This window comes from Triticum dicoccoides, chromosome 5A (assembly GCF_002162155.2).
Source record: "Triticum dicoccoides isolate Atlit2015 ecotype Zavitan chromosome 5A, WEW_v2.0, whole genome shotgun sequence".
Lineage (NCBI taxonomy): Eukaryota > Viridiplantae > Streptophyta > Magnoliopsida > Poales > Poaceae > Triticum > Triticum dicoccoides.
Window position 1 is genome coordinate 615,764,817 of NC_041388.1, and position 23,550 is coordinate 615,788,366.

Here is a 23,550-nt window from a genome sequence, read left to right on the forward strand (position 1 = left end):
CTCTCTCATGAACAAAACATGATCAACACCAAGACTCCATGGGTGTTAGAATCATTACTGTGTAATCTAGATTATTGACTCTAGTGCAAGTGGGAGACTGAAGGAAATATGCCCTAAAGGCAATAATGAAGTTGTTATTTATATTTCCTTATATCATGATAAATGTTTATTATTCATGCTAGAATTGTATTAACCGGAAACTTAGTACATGTGTGAATACATAGACAAACAGAGTGTTCCTAGTATGCCTCTACTTGACTAGCTCGTTAATCAAAGATGGTTAAGTTTCCTGACCATAGACATGTGTTGTCATTTGATGAACGGGATCACATCATTAGAGAATGATGCGATGGACAAGACCCATCCGTTATCTTAGCATAATGATCGTTTAGTTTTATTGCTATTGCTTTCTTCATGACTTATACATGTTCCTCTGACTGTGAGATTATGCAACTCCCGAATACCGGAGGAACACTTTGTGTGCTATCAAACGTCACAACGTAACTGGGTGATTATAAAGATGCTCTACAGGTGTCTCCGATGGTGTTTGTTGAGTTGGCATAGATCGAGATTAGGATTTGTCACTCCGTGTATCGAAGAGGTATCTCTAGGCCCTCTCGGTAATGCACATCACTATAAGCCTTGCAAGCAATGTGACTAATGAGTTAGTTACGAGATGATGCATTACGGAACGAGTAAAGAGACTTGATGGTACCGATATTGAACTAGGTATGATGATACCAACGATCGAATCTCGGGCAAGTAACATGCTGATGACAAAGGGAATGACGTGTGTTGTTATGCGGTTTGACCGATAAAGATCTTCGTTGAATATGTAGGAGCCAATATGAGCATCCAGGTTCTGCAATTGGTTATTGACCGGAGATGTGTCTCGGTCATGTCTACATAGTTCTCGAACCCGTAGGGTCCGCACGCTTAACGTTCGATGACAATTTGTATTATGAGTTATGTGATTTGATGACCGAAGTTTGTTCGGAGTCCCGAATGAGATCACGTACATGATGAGGAGTCTCTAAATGATCGAGATGTAAAGATTCATATATTGGAAGGTTGCATTTGGGCATCGGAATGGTTCTGAGTAGTTCGGGCATTTTTTCGGAGTACCGGGAGGTTACCGGAACCCCCCGAGGAAGTTAATGGGCCTTAGTGGGCTTTAGTGGAGAGAGGGAAGAATGGCCACGAGGTGGCGCGTGCCTCCCCCCTACCCAAACCCAATTGGACAAGGGGTGGGGGCGCGGCCCCCTCCTTCCTTCTCCTTCTCCCCTCCTTCCTTTCCCTCCGGTGGAAGAAAGGAAAAGGGAGGAGGGGCGAATCCTACTTGGACTAGGAGTCCAAGTAGGACTCCCCGCCTTGGCACGCCCCTCCTGGCCGGCTTCCTCTCTCCCTCCCTCCTTTATATACGTGGCCAGGGGGCACCCCAATAGCACAACAGACAATCTCTTAGTCGTGTGCGGTGCCCCCCTCCACAGTTCAACACCTTGGTCATATCGTCGTAGTGCTTAGGTGAAGCCCTGCGCCGATAACTTCATCATCACCGTCGCCACGCCATCATGCTGACGGAACTCTCCCTCATCCTCAACTGGATAAAGAGCTCGAGGGACGTCATCATGCTGAACGTGTGCTGAACACTAAGGTGTTGTGCGTTCGGTACTTGGATCGGTTGGACCATGAAGACATTCGACTACATCAACCGCGTTACTAAACGCTTTTGCTTTCGGTCTATGAGGGTACGTGGACACACTCTCTCATCTCGTTGCTATGCATCTCCTAGATAGATCTTGCGTGATCGTAGGAATATATTTGAAACTGCGTTCCCCAACACTCACGAGCAGTTAAAGGAAGATTTGATTGAGCATCAGTGGGCGGTTAAAGGGGACAACGATGTTGGAATGTAATATTTGAACTTCTTTAAAATTTGAACTAGTGTTACATGCAGCTATTTGAACGTTTGTACTCTATGTATGCGGCTATTTGAACGTGTGGACTTAAAAAAAAGAGAAGCCGGATGTATGCGGGAAGTGTTGGATGGCGGCCTTCCGCATCCATGTCCGCAGACTGGTCCCCCTGACTGCGAACAGATGCGGGAGGAGATTTGTGGGTCACCGTTGGAGATGCCCTTGGACTTGCAAGAAAAAGGCTATAAACTTGACCACTTTGCTCCCATGCTTTGCTTTCTCGCATGTCAACATCATCTATTCAGCTAGCAGCGTGTGTGCAAGGGTCAGGGGTGATTAATTTTGTTGATTCCATTCATGTCACGTTGGCACTTTGCTTAACCTCTGTTTGCCATCAACTTTTTCATTATGGAAAACAGAATCAGGAACCTAGTTTAATTCTTTGTTGGTAGCTTACCAAGCAATCAGGAACTTAGTTAACATATGTGTGTGCTTCTTGCTTCAAACAAGGTCATGCATTGGTAATTTGTGACCGCAATAGACAATCATACCAATTTTTTGATCACAGAAAACTCAAACCGGGTCATTTTATGGTACTTCTAATCGACATGGGCTATCCATTTCAGTCGAACAATAGACCAGATCAACCAATACTAGAGGAGTACAACACATTTCTTTAGTATTTAGACTCAGAACAAATCTTGCGACCCTAAAAGGTATTATGGAAAGCGAAAAACATGGAGTTTTGTACTACGAATGAAGGAGACTTGAGACTCCAGCGAATTGCCAGATCATTTTCCTAAGTAGACACCAACTCCACTAGTTACCTAAGCGAGATATTGGCTACACTTGGTTTCATCATGGTGACGACGTGGCGCCCATCTCCTTTGCGCCCTTTGTCCTCCGTCTGGTTAGACCGTCCCATCCCTCATCGTTCCAGGCTTGGCTTCTAGATCTCCAATGACGAGAGCATACCAATATTTGAACCCAACAACATATGTTCATAAGTAGAAGGAAGCTGATCTACGAATACAAAGACCATTGCTTCACATTCACACATTCAGGGGAGACAAGAGACCTCATCTACATGAATCAATGAATCATGCTTGAAAAAACTGAATCAAACCGGTCATGCTTCAAGAATATAATGATTCAAGCTACGACCTTCTTTTAACACTGCAAATAATAAAAATAAACTGTGTGGTTTCAATTATGTGAAATGCCGACCAAGTTGTGGAAGGCAAACGACTGGCCGCATATATGCAGATGAAGGCGAAGTACGTAAAAAGTGGGGGAGCGCGATTGCGGCCTATGAACACAATAAAAAGAACTCCAAACACTGATGGAAAAATTACCCCTATTGAACCAAACATAAATACCTAAACCTCTCGACAAAATTAACCATTATACTAAACTAATACTACACACTGTAATAAGATGTATAGTAAAAAAATCTGTTTTTTTTGGATGGTTTGCCAAATTTCTAGTATGAACGCGCCCTATTTTATACTCCCCCATTCCAAAATATAGTGCGGCTGCACTTTCCGAGGTCCAACTTTGACCATAAATTTAACCAATATATAATTGAAAACTTCTTTTGAATAAGAATTCACTGGTATAACTTTTGCTCCCGCCGTAGTCGGTCTCATTGGTTAAATTTATGGTCAAAATTGAAGCACGGGAATAGAGGAAGCACTATATTTTGGAACGGAGGGAGTACTAGTTTAGTTTACTTGCAAAATATTGGCACAATCATGGACCGACAAATCCTTCACTGAAATTCCGGTTGGCCACATGTCCAGGTCATTTGACTCAAGCTAGACACACCCTAAAATCTAAATGTGTACTTCATAATTAGCCTTTTGTGTATTACTACCAATATATAGGCGGTTGGCTGGAAAAGGGTTGATCTCTAATGTATATGTGGAAATGGAAGCGTAAAGCAGTGGTCCTTGAAGTTTGAGTGGCCCATGCAAGGATTGCTAGATTCCACTTGTCTATTCAGCTACGTGTGTGCATATGAGTAATTAATTTTGTTGATTCCATTCATGTCACATTACCACTTTTCTTAACCACTCTCTGCAACCAACTTATTGTTATGGAAAACAGAATTAGGGACCTAGTTAACATATGTTTGTGCTTATCGCTTCAAACAGGGTTATGTGTTGGTAATTGTGACTTTAATAGACTACCATACAAAATAAAAAGTCACAAGAAAAAATATGGTCCTTTTACAGTACATCTAATTTACATGGGCTATCCATTTTAGTGGACGAATGAACCAGAACAACCAATACTACAACACATTTTGCATAATATCTTCGCTCGGTACAAAATTTTCTACCCCAAAGGGTATTATGGGAAGCGAAAAACGTGGAGTTGGGACTACACGTGAAGATGGATACTCAAGACTCGACAAATCGCCAGATCAATTTTCTAACTAGACACCAGCCCCACTAGTTATCTACTCCCTCCGTTTGGAATTACTTGTCTCGAATATGGATGTATCTAGAACTAAAATATATCTAAAAACATCCATTTCTGCGACAAGTAATTCCGAACGGAGGGAGTAGTAAAGAATTGAATCAAACCAGTCATGGTTCATGAATATAATGATTCAAGGTACAACCTTCTCTCAACACTGCAACTAGCTGGAAAGAACTACGTGATTTCAATTATGTGAAATATCACCCGAGCTATGAAAGGCAAATGAGTGGTCGCGTATGCAGATGGAGGCGAAGTAGAAAATTGGGGAGCATGATTGCGACCTATGAGCACAAGGAAGGGTCAATAAAAAAGAATTTCAAACACCAATGGACAAAACACCCCTACTGAACCAAATAGGAAATATCTAAATTGCCCTACAAAATCAATTGTTATATCAAACAAATAGTACACATTGATTCAGTAGTAAGATGTACCATAAAAAAAATCGCGTTTGGATGGTTTGCAAATTTCAAGTATGTCCGCGCCTATTGCACACTAGATTAGTTTTCTTGCAAAATAATGGGCCGACAAAACCTTCACCAAAATTCTAGCTGGCCAGGTATCCCAGTCATTCGACTTAAATCATACACACCCTAAAGTCAAAATATGTACTTCTTCATTTAGCCTTTTGTGTATGTACTACCAATATATAGGCGGCTGGCTAGAAAAAAAATGGAAATGTTAACGCCCACACGTGTGGGCGTTTGCATCTCGCCCACACGTATGGATCCGCGTCCGTTCGTAAGCGCATGAATCTTGACATATTTCTAGTGCCACGTAGGATTGGCCTGGTGTGTGGGCGTTCAGCCGGTCGCCCACACGGCCGTTTCACCACACAGGAGGGGCTGCTGTGTGGGCGTTCAGCAGTTCGCCCACACGCCATTTTGCACGCACACATAAGGGCTAGTGTGTGGGCATTTGGCATCTTGCCCACACGCCCTTCTCCTCTCCCACACCCAAGCTGCTAGTTGCCATGTGTTTTTGCACTGCACATGGCAACTGCCCCTAGTGTGCTTTTATAAGCAGGTGGCAACTCTCTTTTTTTACCCGAGTTTGCCATGTGTTTTGCAGGGTACACGACAACTGCCTAGTGTGCACGTAAGCAGATGGCAACACTCTTTTACCGAGTTGCCATATGTTTTTGCATGGTACATGGCAACTGCCCTAACGTGCATGTACATGACAACTGCCCTAACGTGCACGTAAGCAGATGGCAACTCTTTCTTTTTACATGACAACTGCCCTAGCATGCTTGTGAGCACATGGCAACTCTCTCAACTGCCTAGTGTTAGTATGTGGCAACTCCTAAAGTTATGAAATCATGGCAACTACATTAGATCAGACCATACATGGCAACTGCAGTTGAGCAACCATGGCAACTGCAGTTGTCCGACATGGCAACCGTAGTTCAGCGACATGGCAACTGCAATTAAACGAACATGAACGAGGGTCTGGACCATGGCAACTGCGGGCGCGCGGTGACCGTCACGCGTGGCGTGCGGGACCAGGAGGTACGAGGCCTGACATACGGACGTGTGGGCGTTATCAACTTCGCCCACACACACGCGTGTGAGAGGGATCGGGAGGAAAAAAGAGAGACGTGTGGGCGCTAATTGTTTTGCCCACACGTAGGATTGTGGGTTGTTCCTCTTATACACCACACAAAATGTGTGGGCGGACTCCCTAACGCCCACACGTGTGGCACTTATCGGCGTCCAAAAAAAAGCTTGATCTCTATGTATATGTAGAAATGGAAACTTAAAGTAGTGGTCCTTGAAGTTTGAGTGGCCCGTGAAAAGATTGCTAGATTCCATGATGCCTCTACAATCTACTATATGATAGGACAAGGATTTTTCTGGTAAGATTTAGTATATTCGCGAGGCAATCATGCACAAGGAAGAACTCTTCGAAGCTAAGGTTGCAAGGTGTTCTACACAATCATGGCCGTTGATCATGTAATCCGATGATTAAGAGCAAGATGCCCGCGATTCATGGTTAGTGAATTTCCCTCTTGCTTTATAGTACTCACTCCGTTTTTGAATATAAGTCTTTCTAGAGATTTCACTACAGACTATATGCTGAATCAAATGAATAAATCTACACTTTAAAATATGTCTATATACATCTGTATGTGGTCTGCATTGAAATCTCTAAAAAAACTTATATTTAGGAACGGAGAAGTAAAAAGAAAAGATGCTTTAGTTCCATTTAGCTAGGTAGTAGACAAGCACACACCAGCAAGTGTAGTGATCCTAACACACCCTCGATCATCCCGAAACTAAAAGGAATACTATAACACATGGTCAAGAAAAAATAGATTGAGATCAACTCAATGCGTTGTACTCCCTCCGTTCCAAATTACTCGTCGCAGAAATAGATATATCTAGAACTAAAATACATATAGATACATCTATACCTGTAACAAGTAATTCGGAACGGAGAGAGTACCTCCATTTGTTGGGATATGACCGAAGGTGACGGCACTATTTTTTAGAGGATAAGAAAGTTAGACAACACAAGGGTCATTACTTTGGTGGATAATATAATATGTCTCTACAACAAGAACCTTTTGAGAAAGTTATGGCCGGATTTATTATTCATTTTGCATCATGACATGCATGATATGACTATTCATTGGGACCATCTATACGTCGCGTGCCTAAAAGAAATAGTTGCATCAGTTACTTTCATTCTCGCCCATTAGATCTTCATCCAATGGTTAAAAACAGATTGGGGCACTGTTCACCTTCAAACCTCCAATTTCTTCTCCCGCACGTAGCCGCCGGCTAACTCAGCCCTAACCGCCTGCCTCCGCCCCTTGCGGTCGGCGGCTATCGCCACCTCGCCCCTTGCCCTTCCCTCGTCCTCCTCTCTCCCCCCTCCCCGGTCCTGACCATCGCTGGCCACAACTTTAAGTCCCGCATCATCAGTGAACAATTCTGGCGATCACCTGCATCCCCCATCCCCTAAGATAGATAGTGGGGTTGCTTCTTCTCCAGCGAGGCCCGGCCTCCCCCAGAAAAGTGACTGGGGCAACGATGATTTCTTTGTATCTGAAAAATAGCGAAGCCGCTATTCATTGCATGTAAAACTAGTGGCGCAAGAGTTGCACTAGTGTTGATGTAGAGAAACTGATGTGATAATCCAACCAAAAGGCTGACAAGACCGTATTGTAACTCCTATAGTTGTTCGCTGGCCTAGGAAATGGCACTTAATTCGCAAAAAAGAAAAGGAAATGGCAGTTAATCTCTTTTGATGAGAACATGGTTGGTGTGAGTAGGGTTCACCAATAGTAGACTGGTTGCAAGGACAATGTGCACGGCCGGATGACTAATACAGTACAGTTGCAGCGTCCAAGTCAGTCTATGATTATCGTCCAAATTAACAAAGTGCGCACGGGTGGAAGAGTCGGGCACTAGCTCTAGATTGATGTTCTAAATTTTGGCCAGTTTAACTAGGATATAATCTGTTGAAAAAACGAAAAGGGAGAAACCAACAAAGGAATGCGCACGTACGCGGCAAAGAGTTGTTAATTGCGGTGGCGGCGCCGCGACGATAACGAGCACACGACACGGCGACCCAATAATGCATGCGACCTCCGGCCACACGTACGTACACTCGAGAGAAGATGAGAGAGAAAGTGCGAAAGTTTGGTAACAAATCACGGTTTTCATGTAGTATATCATTAGCCAGGAGACCACCAATCCATCAAGCGGAATAGTTTGACCATGATAGAAAGTGTGGAGCGATCGCAACCATGATCGATAAAAGTATGGACTGTAGCAAGGAGAGGCAAAGTGCAGATATCTTCTGGTGGAGTGGTGGTGGTGGCGACCGGCCGAAGGAAGGAGGGCAGAGACGTGGCGGCACGGGGAAAGGAGGGGACAGAGAGCCGATGGGGCAGACCACACTGTTGTCTGTTCTGTACTTCTGTTAAACTGTTGTTAATATCTTAAGACAACTTACCCGCAAATTTTTTTAAGACAACTTCTCTAAAAAATAAATCTCAAGACAACTCGTCTGAGTGGCTGCAGACAGTACTCCCGGTCGCATCAACATTTGTTCTCTGGGTGCACGCGATGCATGGGTGGATGAAACTCGAGAGACACCAAGGATTTTTTTTAAAAGGCACCACTTTTAGAAATCCTAGTTCATTTGATGGAGCCAAGTAGGGTCAGAGCCTCAGAGGACAATCAATCAGTCTGCATCCCTAGTCAGCTCACCGTGAATCAAAGCATCGGTCGGCCTGTCAAGGACGAATCAAGGCGAAAGCGAGCGTGGACACCCTCAAAAAAAAAAAGCGAGCGTGGACGAAGAGACTGACTCATGAACCAACCGCCTAGACGCTCGCGAGCAATATCAGTCGATGGAGGAGAAGGCCAGAAAAGGCTACGCTCAGTTCCAGTAAGCCATCGCTTCACGGGAATCGATGACCTCGACGGCCTGAAACCGCAGGCGAAAACGGCGACACCCAGCCCCGGGTCAGCCGTGCCAGCAATGGCGACGTTGCTGCTGCCGCTGTGCCAGCACCGTCCGGGCTAGTGGCAGTGGGATTCGCAGCCTTCATGGCGCCCATGTAGATCGATGGCGTGCTTGTGTGCGTGCGTGCGTTCGTGTACAGTGCTTGCTCCTCTAAAGTTCCCGTCCAAAGCAGTATGATAAGAGCTTCTCCAATAGAAGATGCAAATTTAGAGATGTAAAACAAAACATGTAAAAATTTACATCTCAAAAAGTGTGTTTTACATCTTAAAATAAGAGGCAACTTCAACAGATGATGTTTATTGGAGATGCAAAAGAGCATCTCCAATAGGTGATGCAAAAATGAAGATGTAAAAACTAGTGGGCGGCGGCACGGCAGCGCGATGCGGTTCAGGGCGGCGGCGTCGGGGCGGCGAGGGTGCTGAATCAGGACGGCGCCGTCATGAATCGGGGCGGCGATTCGAGGCGGAGAGAGAACGAGCGGCATAGGGCCGGCGGAAGAGCATCAAAGGGGCGGCCGGCTTCGCGTGGCGGGAAGAACGGTGGAGGCGGGTGGTGTGGCGCACCTCCCCTACATTCTGCGATGGGTGCAGGTTAGGAACAAGCCCAACCCGTCCACGACCGTGCCATGGAAGCCATTACGGCAGCCGAAGAAGCTTTGATTTGAAGCGACGACCAAAATCGAATTAGCAACCATGGGGGGCAGTCGTAGCTACTCTAGTGAGGCAAGCGGCGGGCGACAGGCGGGCGGAGTTACGACAAGGTCAGAGGTAGGCAAGCGGGCGGCGGAGTCACGACAGGGTGGGACCAGGTTAGGAACAAGCCCAACTCGTCCACGACCGTGCCATGGAAGCCATTACGACAGCCGAAGAAAGCTTTGATTTGAAGCAACGGGCGGAATCGAATTAGCAGGGCAGTCGTCGCTACTCTAGTGAGGCAAGCGGCGGGCGGAGTCACAACAGGGTCAAAGGTAGGCAGGCGGGCGGTGGAGTCATCGATTTTGGATGAAATCGGCCGGCAGCAGAGTTGGGCTCCGGGTGGAAGCCGAATGAAGGCAGTTGGGCAGTTGACATGTGACCATTATTTTTATATCTCCTATAGGTGAAGACGTATATTTGCATCACGAGGTGTTGTATTTTACATTTTCGGAAGATGTAATTTTTTTCATCTACATTATTTGTTGAAAAGGGGGTTTTGGGGCCTCAGATATTCAAAAATTAGTTATTTTTGCATCTACATCTTCTATTGTAGATGATCTAAGCCTTCCAAAGCTATGAACAGGGCACTAGAGAAGAGTGTACAGTGCTTGCTTGTCGATGGCGCGTCTACCCTCAACACTCAACTCAAAAATACATAAGCATTGACCCTGAACGCTCGACTCAAAAATGCATACGCATCCTCGGAAACGCTCAGCAACTCTAGGAACACACAAACGTCAGTGAAGAAAGTAACCGTGGAAACCCGGAAACCAAATTTTGTCCCTGGAAAAAGCAGAGTAATCCTACGGAAGTGCGTCGACCCGGAAGCTCTTTTTTTTTTCTACAACGGATGTAAATAAAACCAAACTGAAAAAGAACGAGACATACAAACATACAGACACTGGACTGTGCGTTTTGCACGTGTGGTCACAAGGTAGAGAGGCCCTGTCAGCTGACGCACTTCCGGGCGTGAACGAACAGGGCAAGTACCTACTCCTACTTGGGCCATAAGTAGGCGAAACGGACAGCCCATCTCCCCAGACCGCCTGCCTCTTCACTAGCTCAGGCATACGCTGACCGGAGACGCCGCTCAACCTGCAGCGCCACGGTACAGAGGCCAGCAGGACAGCTCCCCGCTCTCCAGTTCCGGCGTGGTCCAGATCGATGCTGCACGAACACTGCAAGGACGGTCAATCAGATTGTCGCAAATGAGTACATCCGCTGCCATAGGAGCGAGATCATGAACGCTGCACAGTATGCATAGATGGAGTGAAACAGGGTAAATCTGGACGCCACTTACCTTGGAGTAAGGCGGTGGCAAGTCTTGATGAATTCATGTTCATGGTGTCCACATGAGCCACCGTTCCGTCAAGTGCTTTGCCGCGTGCGCCATGAAGCAGACACCAACACAGTGGGCCTTTGGGAACCGCGTCACCACTGAAAAAAACAGCAGGACATTCAGTCTTCACAGCATTGTGATCTGTTAGAGAAGACAGTGGGCTTGGGTCCTTTTCAGTGTTATATAGTAGTAGGAATGGGAAGAAATTTGAACTACAAACATTGAAAGGAAATTAACCAGTTTCAGTTTCAGTACAATCCGTCGCCTCTCGCCGCATTCAGTACTGAAAGCTAGAGCAAACCAACAAATCTAGTACACCTGTGCACGCATATACCAAGCATGTATTGACAGGCGCTCTGCATTGAAGGTGGCGCTTTGGGAAATTCTAGAAGTTGGGCATGATCAAGCTGAGGCCTAGATCTATCAATCAATTCCGTAGGATACAATGAGAATGTGACACAACCCAATCATGTGCTGCAGAGCTTGGGGCATCTGTCTGGTCCAGTCGCAGGAGATGGTCACCACATAGATGCCTCTTTAATACAACCATCTTATAAATGTTCAAATACTGCCACAGCTACTTCTTATAAATGGCATAACTAGATGTTTATTCATATGTTGATTTGTGCTCAACAACCATGAATCTTACATTCTTATTGATTATTTATATGTTAATTTGTGCTCAACAACCATGAATCTTACATTCTTATTGATGTGGAAGAATCCTAATAGCTAGAAAATGTGAAGACTAAGAAAGTACACATAGAAAGGGTAACAAAAAACTCATGAGAGAAATGAGCAGTGCTTACCTCTCAGGGCTACAACATTTGATGAGAGAACAAATGTTTCGACAATGAATATAGCAGATGATGGGAACTCCCAAACCTGCAAATTCAGTAATCAGCTAGAAAGAAAACATTTGATAGATAAATTCACAGGAAATCGTCGACATAAGATTCTTCTATACCATCATTGTCAGAAGAAATAACTTGAAATAGCTTGAAATGATGACGGCTAACAGAATCTCTCGATACCTGAGTAATGAAGAATGCAACAGTGAGCCAAGTATAACACACAGATGTAGAACTATGACATGATTTAACCCTCTTTTTTTCATACGAAAACTGTAGGGGAGGCCCAACAGTAAACTCTTATATGATCTCATCCTCTTCGAAGATAGAAATGTACTACTATTATAGAATTCCTACTGGATAAATGATACTCCCTCTGTAAACTAATATAAGAGCGTTTAGATCACTAAAGTAGTGATCTAAACACTCTTATATTAGTTTACGGAGGGAGTACATTGACAACACTTCACACAGAATGAAATAACAACAGGTGTATTTACTAGGAACGATAATTTTATTATGAGAACTGAAAAGTACCACCTCAGAGGTATTCAGATATTTTAAAAAGGATACACGCATACAACGATACCTTGTAATGTCAAAAGAAAATTTGAGGATATATCGTACTCCCAGGAGTAACATGGCCGTAAATATGATGTTCCCTAACAATGCATCACCCAGAACCTGAAGAAAAGCAGAACACCCAATACACTGCTTAGTTGATGAGAAGTGGAAACATTTGTTATCTGAATGCAGTCAACTTTAATCACCTCGCTGCAATTGCAAATTGTGGACAATGTGCTCCTGGAAGAATCCCCATCAACTTTGTTGCTTTTTGAAACTGATATTCTGACTACATAGTTATGGGCAGCTTAGGTTGAATGTTGGAAACTACCAGAATTAAAATAAAAAATTTATAAATGAAAATGGATACAAGCGTCAAGAACGATATGCATCAGAATGAACTGGCACAGTATTCCCTGCAAACAAAACCAAAACAAGAGACATAAGAGAAAAGGCATATTTGGACTTGGCCACTGAATATAGTTGCGGAAGGCAGAAAGCAACATAGTATGACTTATGAGTGAGGAAAAAGTATACGATGGCAGAAATTATTACAATATGAGTGCCAAGATGAAGTTTGAACTTAGATGAATTATGAATAGATAACTATATTTTCCATGTCATCAGATTATATGCTCTTGTTGGATGGACTGCCAAGGCATAAAAGGCTGAAGATGTCGTATGATACAGGAACAATAGTAACAAGAAAAATAACAGGCAGATCTAGGACAGATGAAACTTCAAATTCTCAAGCATCGGGACTCATAGGAAGTATTGAGTAAATCATGAAACTAGGAAAGTGTTGATGATGATAAATTGGTAACTGTTATCACCCTTTGTTGAGTAAAATGAGTAAAGTATATATGGCAAATGAAGTACTTGTGATATTAATGCAAAAGAGGAGCAGATTTATGATAGATGAAACTTCAAATTCTCAAGCATCAGGACTCATAGGAAGTATAGAGTAAATTGTAAAACTATAGGAAAGTATTGATGGTGCTAAATTGCTAATTGTTATCACCCTTTGCTGCTTCAAAGTAGATATGGAAAATGAAATACTTGTGCTATTAATGCAAAAGAGGAGCATCCAAGCAATTCAGCTTCCATATTTAGATAGAGTACACACTGAGTAAACTGCATAGTTTAACTCAAATGATGATAGCAACAAAAAGCATCACATCTATAACTTAACTGCTCTACATGCTTATAGCATTAGTATCTATTAAAAGCTCAGGAAAAAAGAAATATGTGGCGCAGAACGTTTTACGAGCTGAGTCGGCCTTAGGGAGTTTGAAAAGGCGGAACAGCACTTGTTTGAGGTTGCATGGTACCATAAGATTCGCACCTTGTCAATAGATGAACCAATGTGCAGCTTATTGAACAGTAGATGTCGGTATGCCCTGGTCTTGTGTAGAATCAGATCGATCAAGATAATCTACAGCGGGGTAAGAAGAGTAAGAGTTAAGGCCACGCAGCGCATCAGGCATGCAATAAATAGGTGTCCCGGGCATAGGAAAACGGCCCAATAAGGATGCAAGCGGCGCACACGCATAAGCCGCCAAATTGATCAGCCACTATATAGTGAGCTAACCCCATCAAAACTAAAGCTGCAACTGATTTGGCCGATTTAGGACTACATAAGCAGCGCGCCACTTGCACCCCTACGGTCAAATCACACATATGGCAACAGTTTGAACCCATGCACCATTGATCATCATACCATACCATACCATGAATTCACACTCGATGTAGGGATCGGCGACAGCCTTGCAGACATCCTGCACACGAACAGCATCCAGGGTTAAAGCCGGCTTGCACGCAGGAGGCAAAAGGGCGACGCTGACGATGCGGCGGGAGGGGGCTGGGCTCTTACGCATTTCATCAAACGGATGTTGCCTGCGGAGTACTGCACGAAGAGCGTCCTCACGCGCCGGCCGCAGCCGACGCAGCGCGGCGCCTCCCCTTCCGCCCCGTCGTCCCCCATCACGCCGAACCCGTCCGCGCGAGCTCTGGAGACATCCAATCACAATTACAGCGAGAGCCGGGGACGACGGGAGTGGAGGCGGATCTAGGACGAGGAGAAAGTCGCCGGGGGTAAAACAGCGTGGCGTACCTGCAGCGCGCAGTGGGGGCAGGAGCCGCAGCTCGTAGGCGGCGACGGCGGCGGCGAGCAGAGCGGCGCTCGGAGGGGGAGAGGCGTGGCCGGCGGCGTCAGTGAGAAGCAGAGTGTGCTGCCGTCGTCCAACTGCGGAATGCAATCGATGAGCGGCCGGTGGCGATGCCAGGCAGCCTGGTGGGCTGGCCAGCAACAGAGCCCGATTTGTTTTCTAAGATGGGCCGTAATAGCCCAGACGGGCCTGGGTCTAGGGCTGGGCTGGGTTGGGCCGGCCGGCCGACGGGTCCTACCTGGGCACGCGGAGAAGATACTAGTCTCGGGTCGTTGGGTTTCGGTTCTGGTGTCTCCGACCTGCTCCGTCTCCGCCTCCGCCACCGGCATCGGCACGGTGTCCTAAGGCGACGAGATCGCCGTGAGATCCAGAGCCGCCGCCTGCGCCGCAGACGAATCCACTAGCGCGTCACTGCCTTCCGGCCCCCCTTCCCGGTGAGCAACTCATCTCGCCCGCCCGTTCCTTCCGTCCGATCTGGGGGAGGGTTGCCGTCAGCCGGCTTAAATCCGACGGAGCTTGCCTCCTGCCCTCGCGCCCCGCGGCCGAGTCGTCGGGGCCTCTCCGCCGGACGCTTCGTAGGGGAGAATTTGGTACCGGTCTGTTGTATATTTGAAGAATCGCCGTCTTCTTAGGACTAGGAGTGCTTGTTCATGGAGAATTCCCGTCAAATCTGGAGTCTTCCGCTAGATTTTGTGCTGCCGCTTGCTGTGGCGTCTGACTGAGGTTGGTATGCTTTTGTGCCACAGCTGCAAAGATGGGGAGGATACCGTCTCTGAAGAACTTCAATGCGTTCCCGCACGCCGAAGACCACCTGCTGAAGAAGACTTACTCGGGTGCTATAGGTACATAGATTATGCTGCTTCGTGAACTGTTGTTCTCTGCTAATGGATGCTTATGTTTTTGGAGATTTGTGTTTAATTCGCGTCATCGTTGATATATGTTGGCAGTGACGATTCTCGGGCTAATTGTTATGGTTACACTTTTCGCGCATGAGCTCACGTTTTACCTTACAACCTATACGATGCATCAGGTACGTTTCGTTCTCGTTGACCTTTTCTTGTATGACTAGCATATGCAGCTTATTGTGATGTCTATGCTGTTCTGTCCATTCTTCCCCAACATTTATGATTGTAGTTTGTGTTGGGAATATGCCTGTGGATGATAGATATTTCTCCTGTTTAAGTTTATTCACTTCGACATACAAAACCAATCTGGCCAAGGAATTCTCATGATGACAAAGGATGCCTATGAATCGAACCGATCAATTACATTTATATAAAATAATTTGGTAGTTGTTATTTTCATATCATGGAAAACTCATTTGAACATGATAGTTTTATTTGCCTTGTTTTGGCTACCAGCATTAAGATCATGAACCTGTCTCAAGTTTTTCTTTTCAATGTCTGCAGATGTCTGTAGATCTGAAACGAGGAGAAACTCTACCAATTCATATAAATGTATCATTTCCTTCTTTACCATGTGAAGGTCAGTTATTGATTAAATATATCCAGTATCAGTTTTTTGTACAAGGTTCCATTTGGAGATCCCTTTGCTTAAGGTTCATGCTTTTGATATTTATTTCACTATCTTCTGTTGTCATACAGTCTTGAGTGTGGATGCAATCGACATGTCCGGCAAACATGAGGTTGACTTGCATACAAATATCTGGAAGGTACCATCTGATATAAAAATTTTGTTAATTTCAGTGGATGCAATTCAATATGGTATCGGATGCATATGCATGTATGCTCTACTATGACACTAGCTGCAGTAATAATTAATAGTTATGTCTATTGCTTGTGATTGAGAAACATTATGTAAATGCACATTCCTAGTTTCCTACCATCCGCGAAGCAGGCCCATACGCTAGCTTATTTTGGCCAGTTGTTTTCCTAGGTTAGTGTAGGTTGTAGGGAACATGCACTTTAAGCTGTGGTTCATGTCTTGCTCTTGTGCTGACAATGTTCTTCATACTTCCAAATATATTTTCTCAGTAAAGTTGCATTGTAGTTTCTTTAAATGGTGCATTTTTTAACTATTCAGTATATGTCTGTCATGTCTAATTATACTTTGCATCCTCCTTTTTCTGATGTATGCAGCTTCGTTTGGATAAGTATGGCCATATCATTGGTACTGAGTACTTGTCTGATCTAGTTGAAAAGGAGCATGGAACTCATGATCATGGTATATTCTGTTTCCTCTATAAAAGGAAAACCAAACGTAGCACTAGTACTAAGTTGCCATACAAAAGAGTCTCCTTTTCAATCCATATTATGCGTCCTTTTTCCTCACTATATAAAAACCGTGGCGGCTGCTAATCGTTATTTTCTGTTATAGTTATTATCCTTTGTATTATAATTTGGAAGTACTACCTCTGAAAAGAAATATAAGACTTTTTATAGGTCACTAAAGTATATAATTGAAATGGAAGAATGGATTATCGCTCACCAGTCTTGTTTATGATGAAAAAATGTCAATACAACAACATTGATTAATTTGATCGGCAAACATGTTGTGTAGTTAGAAATTTTATTTGTTGCCAACACATGATTTAACTAGAAGCCTAGAATATTTGATGTGTGCTGGAAGAAACCCAAACATGGGAATAGTAGTATCTCTGTATAGTTCTGGGCTTTGCCGCTATACTGTACACATGACCATGTACTGGAAAGATCAAAGATATACCAACAAATGGAGAAATGATTTCTGCAATGATCTCTCTCTCTCAGGTTATCATTGGTAGAACTAGGGCATCAGACATAGTTTCACACAGGACCAAAATGAGCAGTCAACTGTGTCCTGTACTTAGTAGTTGCAGCTTGTCGGCTTACTTCTTTGTTCATTCCGATTTTGATAAAATCACAAAGCTAATTGCTTTCTAGATTATTAAATAAGTACTTCCTGGGTTTTATGCGTTCTCAATGTGGTAGGTGTTGTTCTTTTTTCCTTCTGGAAAATTGGCTTGTTGTAAGATTATTTTTGTGTTTAGTTGTTCTGCATGTAATATGCTGATGCATTAAAGTTTAAATCAGACCATGGCCATGAGCATGATGTAGAAAAGAAGCCTGAGCACACCTTCAATGAAGATGCAGATAAAATGATTAAGAGTGTCAAACTTGCAATGGAAAATGGCGAAGGATGCCGAGTAAGTTTTTTCTCCACCAGTATTAGTTCATTTTACTAATGATATTAGTGCTGTGGTCATCAAGTATATTCTGGTGTTTTTAACGACTTTTTGGCTTCAAACTTTACAGGTGTATGGTGCTTTGGACGTGCAGAGGGTTGCTGGCAACTTCCATATATCGGTGCATGGTTTAAATATTTTTGTTGCAAATCAGGTTATTCATCTAAAACTGCAGATACTTTAGTGCTGTTCTTCAAACTGTATATTTTCTGTTGTGAAGTATTTAAGCTTTTAGGAAACTAGCTAATTCGTAATGTATGAAACTGAGACAATTACTTACATTTTCTTCATAAGGTATCATTTAAGTTTTTAGTTGAGCATATATCCGAACTGTGGCTAGGTATAGTCATATAGGGAATTAGGCATCTAAATCCCTACAGAAATCACTGAAACAGGGCGTTCTCAATCTCATGGTAATTTTGCCAGTGGCATCATATGGTATTTCACATGGGCCTTTCATTGGTATATTCTGATGGTAAGTTAGAATGGATCGATTTTCCTTGAGGTCTGTTTACATTTCTTTATGTAAGTGATTTTTCTTCTAATGAAACAAATCGTTGTTGTTCATTTTGATCTTTAAATGTTCACACACGGTCTTTGTTTTCTTCTCTCAAGTCTTGGTGCTGAGAATGCTCTCCCTGTGCTTTCTGTATATATTCCTGAATCTTTTCATTGCACTGTCCTTCAGCTTCCAGCTGATCATTTCCTATAGATGATTTTTATTCATCTGGTGCATGCAGATTTTTGATGGGTCAAGCCATGTCAATGTTAGCCATGTTATCCATCGACTGTCCTTTGGTCCAGAATACCCTGGAATTCATAATCCACTTGATGATACTTCAAGGATACTGCACGACACAAGTGGGACATTCAAATACTATATCAAGGTTAGTAGCCATTCATTCAGTAGTTTCCCCATTGTTGTCAATAATGTTCAGACGGCAGCTTGTGGTTGCAACATTTAGGGGAAATAATAAATAAGGCCCCTGCTGAAGAGAATATATCGATGAAATAAAATTGTACAAATATCCTTTTTATGCGAAGTCATCAGCAGGCCAAAAGGAAGTCTTCCTTTTTCCTGTCAACCTATATGAAGTTGGTTGACTGGATCTGACTTGTACACCAGATCAACGAAAAGATCATCTGCACCCCAGATGGAAATCTAACACTTGATATTCTCTGCAATCAGTTGCTTTTTGTGGGAGACAATGTTGCCATCTGTTATTCATATTTGATTGATATATGCAGGTTGTTCCAACCGAGTACAGATACCTCTCAAAGGGAGTGTTGCCAACAAATCAATTTTCCGTGACAGAGTATTTTGTTCCCATTCGCCCAACTGATAGGTCCTGGCCAGGTAACCCCCCTCCCCATCTTGCTCTCGAAGTATGGTATGCTCATCTGGTTTTAGGCCTAATCTGTTTTCCTTTTGCAGCCGTTTACTTCCTGTATGATCTCTCACCAATCACAGTCACCATCAGAGAAGAAAGACGTAACTTCCTACATTTCATAACTCGCCTTTGTGCAGTTCTTGGGGGTACATTTGCAATGACAGGTTTGCATCCAGCACTACATGATTGTGCTTTTTATCTTATGCTGGTGTTAGGATTGGCTTCAGTAATACTTCTGTCGCATGATTTTCCGAGTTGCACACACGATGATCTGCACGTTACATGAACAAACAGCAAAATTGGCAAAATCTAGAGTGGCAAAAACAAAGTTTTCCCTTCTTCTAATTGGCATCGACTTTTCTGCCTTCGTGGTACAGGAATGCTTGACCGGTGGATGTACAGGATCATCGAGTCTATCTCGAGCTCAAAACCTAGAAGTGGGATGCGGTAACCGGGCATCCCATGCCGAAGGAGGCTACTAGCCAGCCTGGTGACCAGTCAAGTCAGTCGTCGACGATGTTGTTGTCTCAACCAAGTGATCAAAGCACGGTCACCCCCCTTCGGGCTTTCATGTTTTGTCCAGTCCATGCATCTATAACTTAAAAGATATGGTTTTAGTCTTATGATTAATCATGTTAGATTGGCACTAGTGGCAAGTATACAGTTTTGTTATGAATGATGCAACGGGAGGCGCCAACGATGTCATGTAGCTTGTACTTACCATGGAAAAAAGCATATCCTCAGTATGACAGTATGACAAATAGCATTAAATCAACTTTGAAAGGGAATTAAAAGCGTAAACGTTGGAGCTGTATTGCTGTGTACTGACTGCATAATCTGTTAGCATCGGGGTGCGCTTGGTGGTTGGTGTAGGTCAAGTGGTTTTTGTTTCATTGTGTAACACTAACATCCTGGCCTGAATCCGCTTGATGCCCAAGTCCAACCCATCTGAGCGAATACCACATGGAACGCCCTCTCTTCATTTGCTCAAAGTCCAACCCATCTGTGGGTGGTACATAGTATCTGTATTAAACTTGGTCGACTTGGAGATCCTACTCCCTCTGATTGGGTTTATAAGTTTGACACACGATTTAAGGTCTTCAATTTGACTACAAAACATGTTTTATATTTTATGAAAAATATATCTTTAGATTCATCGTCAAATGAAATTTCTAGCCATAGAATTTTTGTGGCTTATCATACATATTTTTATATTAGTCAAATCGAAGACATAAAACCCATTGCTTGACCTATCTAAACCCAAAAGGAGGGAGTGTGTGACAGGCCCTAGAGGTGGCTGTCGCTGAATTTCTCACATGAACAGAGGAAAACAGACAATTTGTGTGGAATTTTGAGATCGATTTGTTCAGATCTGAAGCAAGGTAGCTAGGGTTTTGGCCAGCCGGAACACGGCGGCTACAAGGGCCAAGCCCGGAATAATCCCGAATGCCCTCTCCACAAGCCGGATGAGGGTTTATAAAGAGAAATTCAGAGCAAAAGTAGAAAGCGACATGTTCGACAGGTAAAAGTAAACGCGGTAACTTTTAAAAGTAAGTTATAATGATCTGAGCCATCCAGATGGAGATCAACAGTTGAGGGTGCCTCTCAGCAGCGAAGCGGTAAGTTCTTCCAATCGCCGTTGGATCGCAATTCGACGGCTGACACGCATCCAGGCAAAACGCAAAGGCACTGTGCCTCGTCAGGTGACCCGCAACAGTTAACAGGCTTGACAATTGCCCCCGTCTAACAACAGACTTGCCCTCAAGGATGGAATTCAGGGAAGATCTTCTGAATGAAAGCCGCATTCCCAGGTTGCATTTTCCACTGGCAGATTGATCCACTTGATACGCCACTGCACCACTGGAATGCTAATGTCTCCCTGGACTTGTGGAATCAGTCTTCTTTCAAGCAGTGCTTCAGGCTGAATGAGAATGTGACCCTGTTCATCCAGGAGTGGCAACTTGGGGTTAGGTACAGCTTCAGGGCCAATGTGCTTCTTGAGTTGGCTGACATGAAAAGTGGGGTGAAGTTGACAGCCCTCAGGCAGGAGGAGCCGATAAGCCACAACTCCAATTCTCTCCATTACTCTAAAAGGGCCATAGTACTTGGAATGAAGTTTTAGATGTATGTGTATACTCAAGCTGGTGTGCCTATATGGTTGCAATTTGATATAAACCATGTCCCCAACTGCAAGTTGTCTCTCAGATATCTTCTTGTCTGCAAAAACTTCATTCTTTCTTGTGCTTTGAGCAAGTTGTCCTTAATTTGTTGGGCAATTATATCCCTGTCCAGTTGAGCTTGGTGATCTTCTCCTTCCACTGGTGGTAACATCAATTATGCAATCAGGGGAGGAGGTCTTGCATACAGAGCTTGAAAAGGGGTCATTTTAAGATATGTGTGGAATGTGGTGTTGTACCACCATTCAGCCATGGAAAGCCAAGTATGCCATTTCTTGGGATGTGAAAAAGTCATGCATCTTAAGTAGTTTTCCAGACACTGGTTCACTCTCTCTGTTTGACCATCTGATTGGGGTTGGTAGGAAGTACTCATGTGTAATTTGACTCCCATTTTGTTGAACAAATCCTGCCAGAGATGAATAGTAAATATGCTATCTCTGTCTGTCACTATGACAATGGGCAGGCCATGTAATCTGAATATGTTGTCAGTGAAAGCTTGTGCTACTTGTTGGAAATATGCCCTAGAGGCAATAATAAAAGTATTATTATATTTCATTATTCATGATAATTGTCTTTTATTCATGCTATAACTGTATTATCCGGAAATCGTAATACACGTGTGAATACTTAGACCACACTATGTCCCTGGTAAGCCTCTAGTTGACCAGCTCGTTGTGATCAACAGATAGTCATGGTTTCCTGACTATGGACATTGGATGTCGTTGATAACGGGATCACATCATTAGGAGAATGATGTGATGGACAAGACACAATCCTAAGCATAGCATAAAAGATCGTGTAGTTCGTTTTGCTAGAGCTTTGCTAGTGTCAAGTATCTCTTCCTTCGACCATGAGATCGTGTAACTCCCGGATACCGTAAGAGTGCCTTGGGTGTATCAAACGTCAGAACGTAACTGGGTGACTATAAAGGTGCATTACAGGTATCTCCGAAAGTAGCTGTTGGGTTGACACGGATCGAGACTGGGATTTGTCACTCCGTATGACGGAGAGGTATCTCTGGGCCCACTCGGTAATGCATCATCATATTGAGCTCAATGTGACCAAGGTGTTGGACACGGGATCATGCATTACGGTACGAGTAAAGTGACTTGCCGGTAACGAGACTGAACAAGGTATTGGGATACCGACGATCGAGTCTCGGGCAAGTAACGTACCAATTGACAAAGGGAATTGCATACAGGGTTTGATCGAATCCTCGACATCGTGGTTCATCCGATGACAACATCGAGGAGCATGTGGGAGCCATCATGGGTATCCAGATCCCGCTGATGGTTATTGACTGAGAGCGTCTCGGTCATGTCTGCATGTCTCCCGAACCCGTAGGGTCTACACACTTAAGGTTCGGTGACGCTAGGGTTATGAAGATATGTATATGCAGAAACCCGAATGTTGTTCGGAGTCCCGGATGAGATCCCGGACGTCACGAGGAGTTCCGGAATGGTCCGGAGGTAAAGAATTATATATAGGAAGTGCTATTTCGGGCATCGGGACAAGTTTCGGGGTTATCGGTATTGTATCGGGACCACCGGAAGGGTCCCGGGGGTCCACCGGGTGGGGCCACCTGTCCCGGGGGGCCACCTGGGCTGTAGGGGGTGCGCCTTGGCCATCATGGGCCAAGGGCACCAGCCCCTATAGGCCCATGCGCCTAGGGTTTCCCCCTAGGAGGAGTCCTAGTGGTGGAAGGCACCCCTGGGTGCCTTGGGGGGGAGGGAAACCTCCCCTAGGCCGCCGCCCCCCCTAGTAGATCTCATCTACTAGGGCCGGCGCCCCCCTGGCACCCCTATATATAGTGGGGGAGAGGAGGGACTTCATACACCAGCCCCTGGCGCCTCCACCTTCCCCCGTTACGTCTCTCCCTCGTAGTCTCGGCGAAGCCCTGCTGCTGTGACGCCCTGCATCCACCACCACGCCGTCGTGCTGCTGGATCTTCATCAACCTCTCCTTCCCCCTTGCTGGATCAAGAAGGAGGAGACGTCTCCCGTCCCGTACGTGTGTTGAACGCGGAGGTGTCGTCCGTTCGGCGCTGGTCATCGGTGATTTGGATCACGTCGAGTACGACTACATCATCACCTTGCAAGCTTCCGCACGCGATCTACAAGTGGTATGTAGATGCAAACTCTCTCCCTAGACTCGTTGCTTAGATGAACTCATAGATGGATCTTGGTGAAACCGTAGGAAAAATTTTAATTTTCTGCAACGTTCCCCAACAGTGGCATCATGAGCTAGGTCTATGCGTAGTTCTCTTTGCACGAGTAGAACACAACTTTGTTGTGGG

The 23,550-nt window shown here is 44.4% G+C and overlaps 2 protein-coding genes across 3 annotated transcripts; one reads left to right on the forward strand and one right to left on the reverse strand.

The window, feature by feature from the left end:
* Window positions 1-10,321: 10,321 nt before the first annotated feature.
* LOC119303425 (protein ARV 2-like) lies at window positions 10,322-14,604 on the reverse strand. 2 transcript variants are annotated; one of them, XM_037580546.1, is made up of 11 exons: window positions 14,448-14,604; window positions 14,208-14,343; window positions 14,065-14,112; window positions 13,680-13,769; window positions 12,705-12,750; window positions 12,541-12,623; window positions 12,360-12,454; window positions 11,887-11,953; window positions 11,729-11,804; window positions 10,881-11,017; window positions 10,322-10,758 (listed from the first exon to the last, which is right to left on the reverse strand). In XM_037580546.1, exons 2-10 carry the CDS (start codon window positions 14,316-14,318, stop codon window positions 10,920-10,922), a joined length of 714 nt encoding a protein of 237 aa, XP_037436443.1. In that variant the 5' UTR covers window positions 14,319-14,343; window positions 14,448-14,604; the 3' UTR covers window positions 10,322-10,758; window positions 10,881-10,919. The 2 variants fall into 2 exon arrangements, with proteins under 2 accessions (XP_037436443.1, XP_037436444.1); XM_037580547.1 differs by lacking the exon at window positions 14,448-14,604 and having other exon boundaries at window positions 14,055-14,112; window positions 14,208-14,342.
* Window positions 14,605-14,780: 176 nt separating this feature from the next.
* Window positions 14,781-19,891, forward strand: LOC119303426 (endoplasmic reticulum-Golgi intermediate compartment protein 3-like). Its single transcript, XM_037580548.1, has 12 exons — window positions 14,781-14,936; window positions 15,249-15,344; window positions 15,450-15,532; window positions 15,912-15,987; window positions 16,107-16,174; window positions 16,602-16,686; window positions 17,535-17,647; window positions 17,757-17,840; window positions 18,427-18,573; window positions 18,935-19,043; window positions 19,122-19,241; window positions 19,455-19,891. The coding sequence occupies exons 2-12, from the start codon at window positions 15,257-15,259 to the stop codon at window positions 19,526-19,528; spliced, it is 1,047 nt and encodes a 348-aa protein (XP_037436445.1). The 5' UTR covers window positions 14,781-14,936; window positions 15,249-15,256; the 3' UTR covers window positions 19,529-19,891.
* The last annotated feature ends 3,659 nt before the right edge of the window (window positions 19,892-23,550 follow it).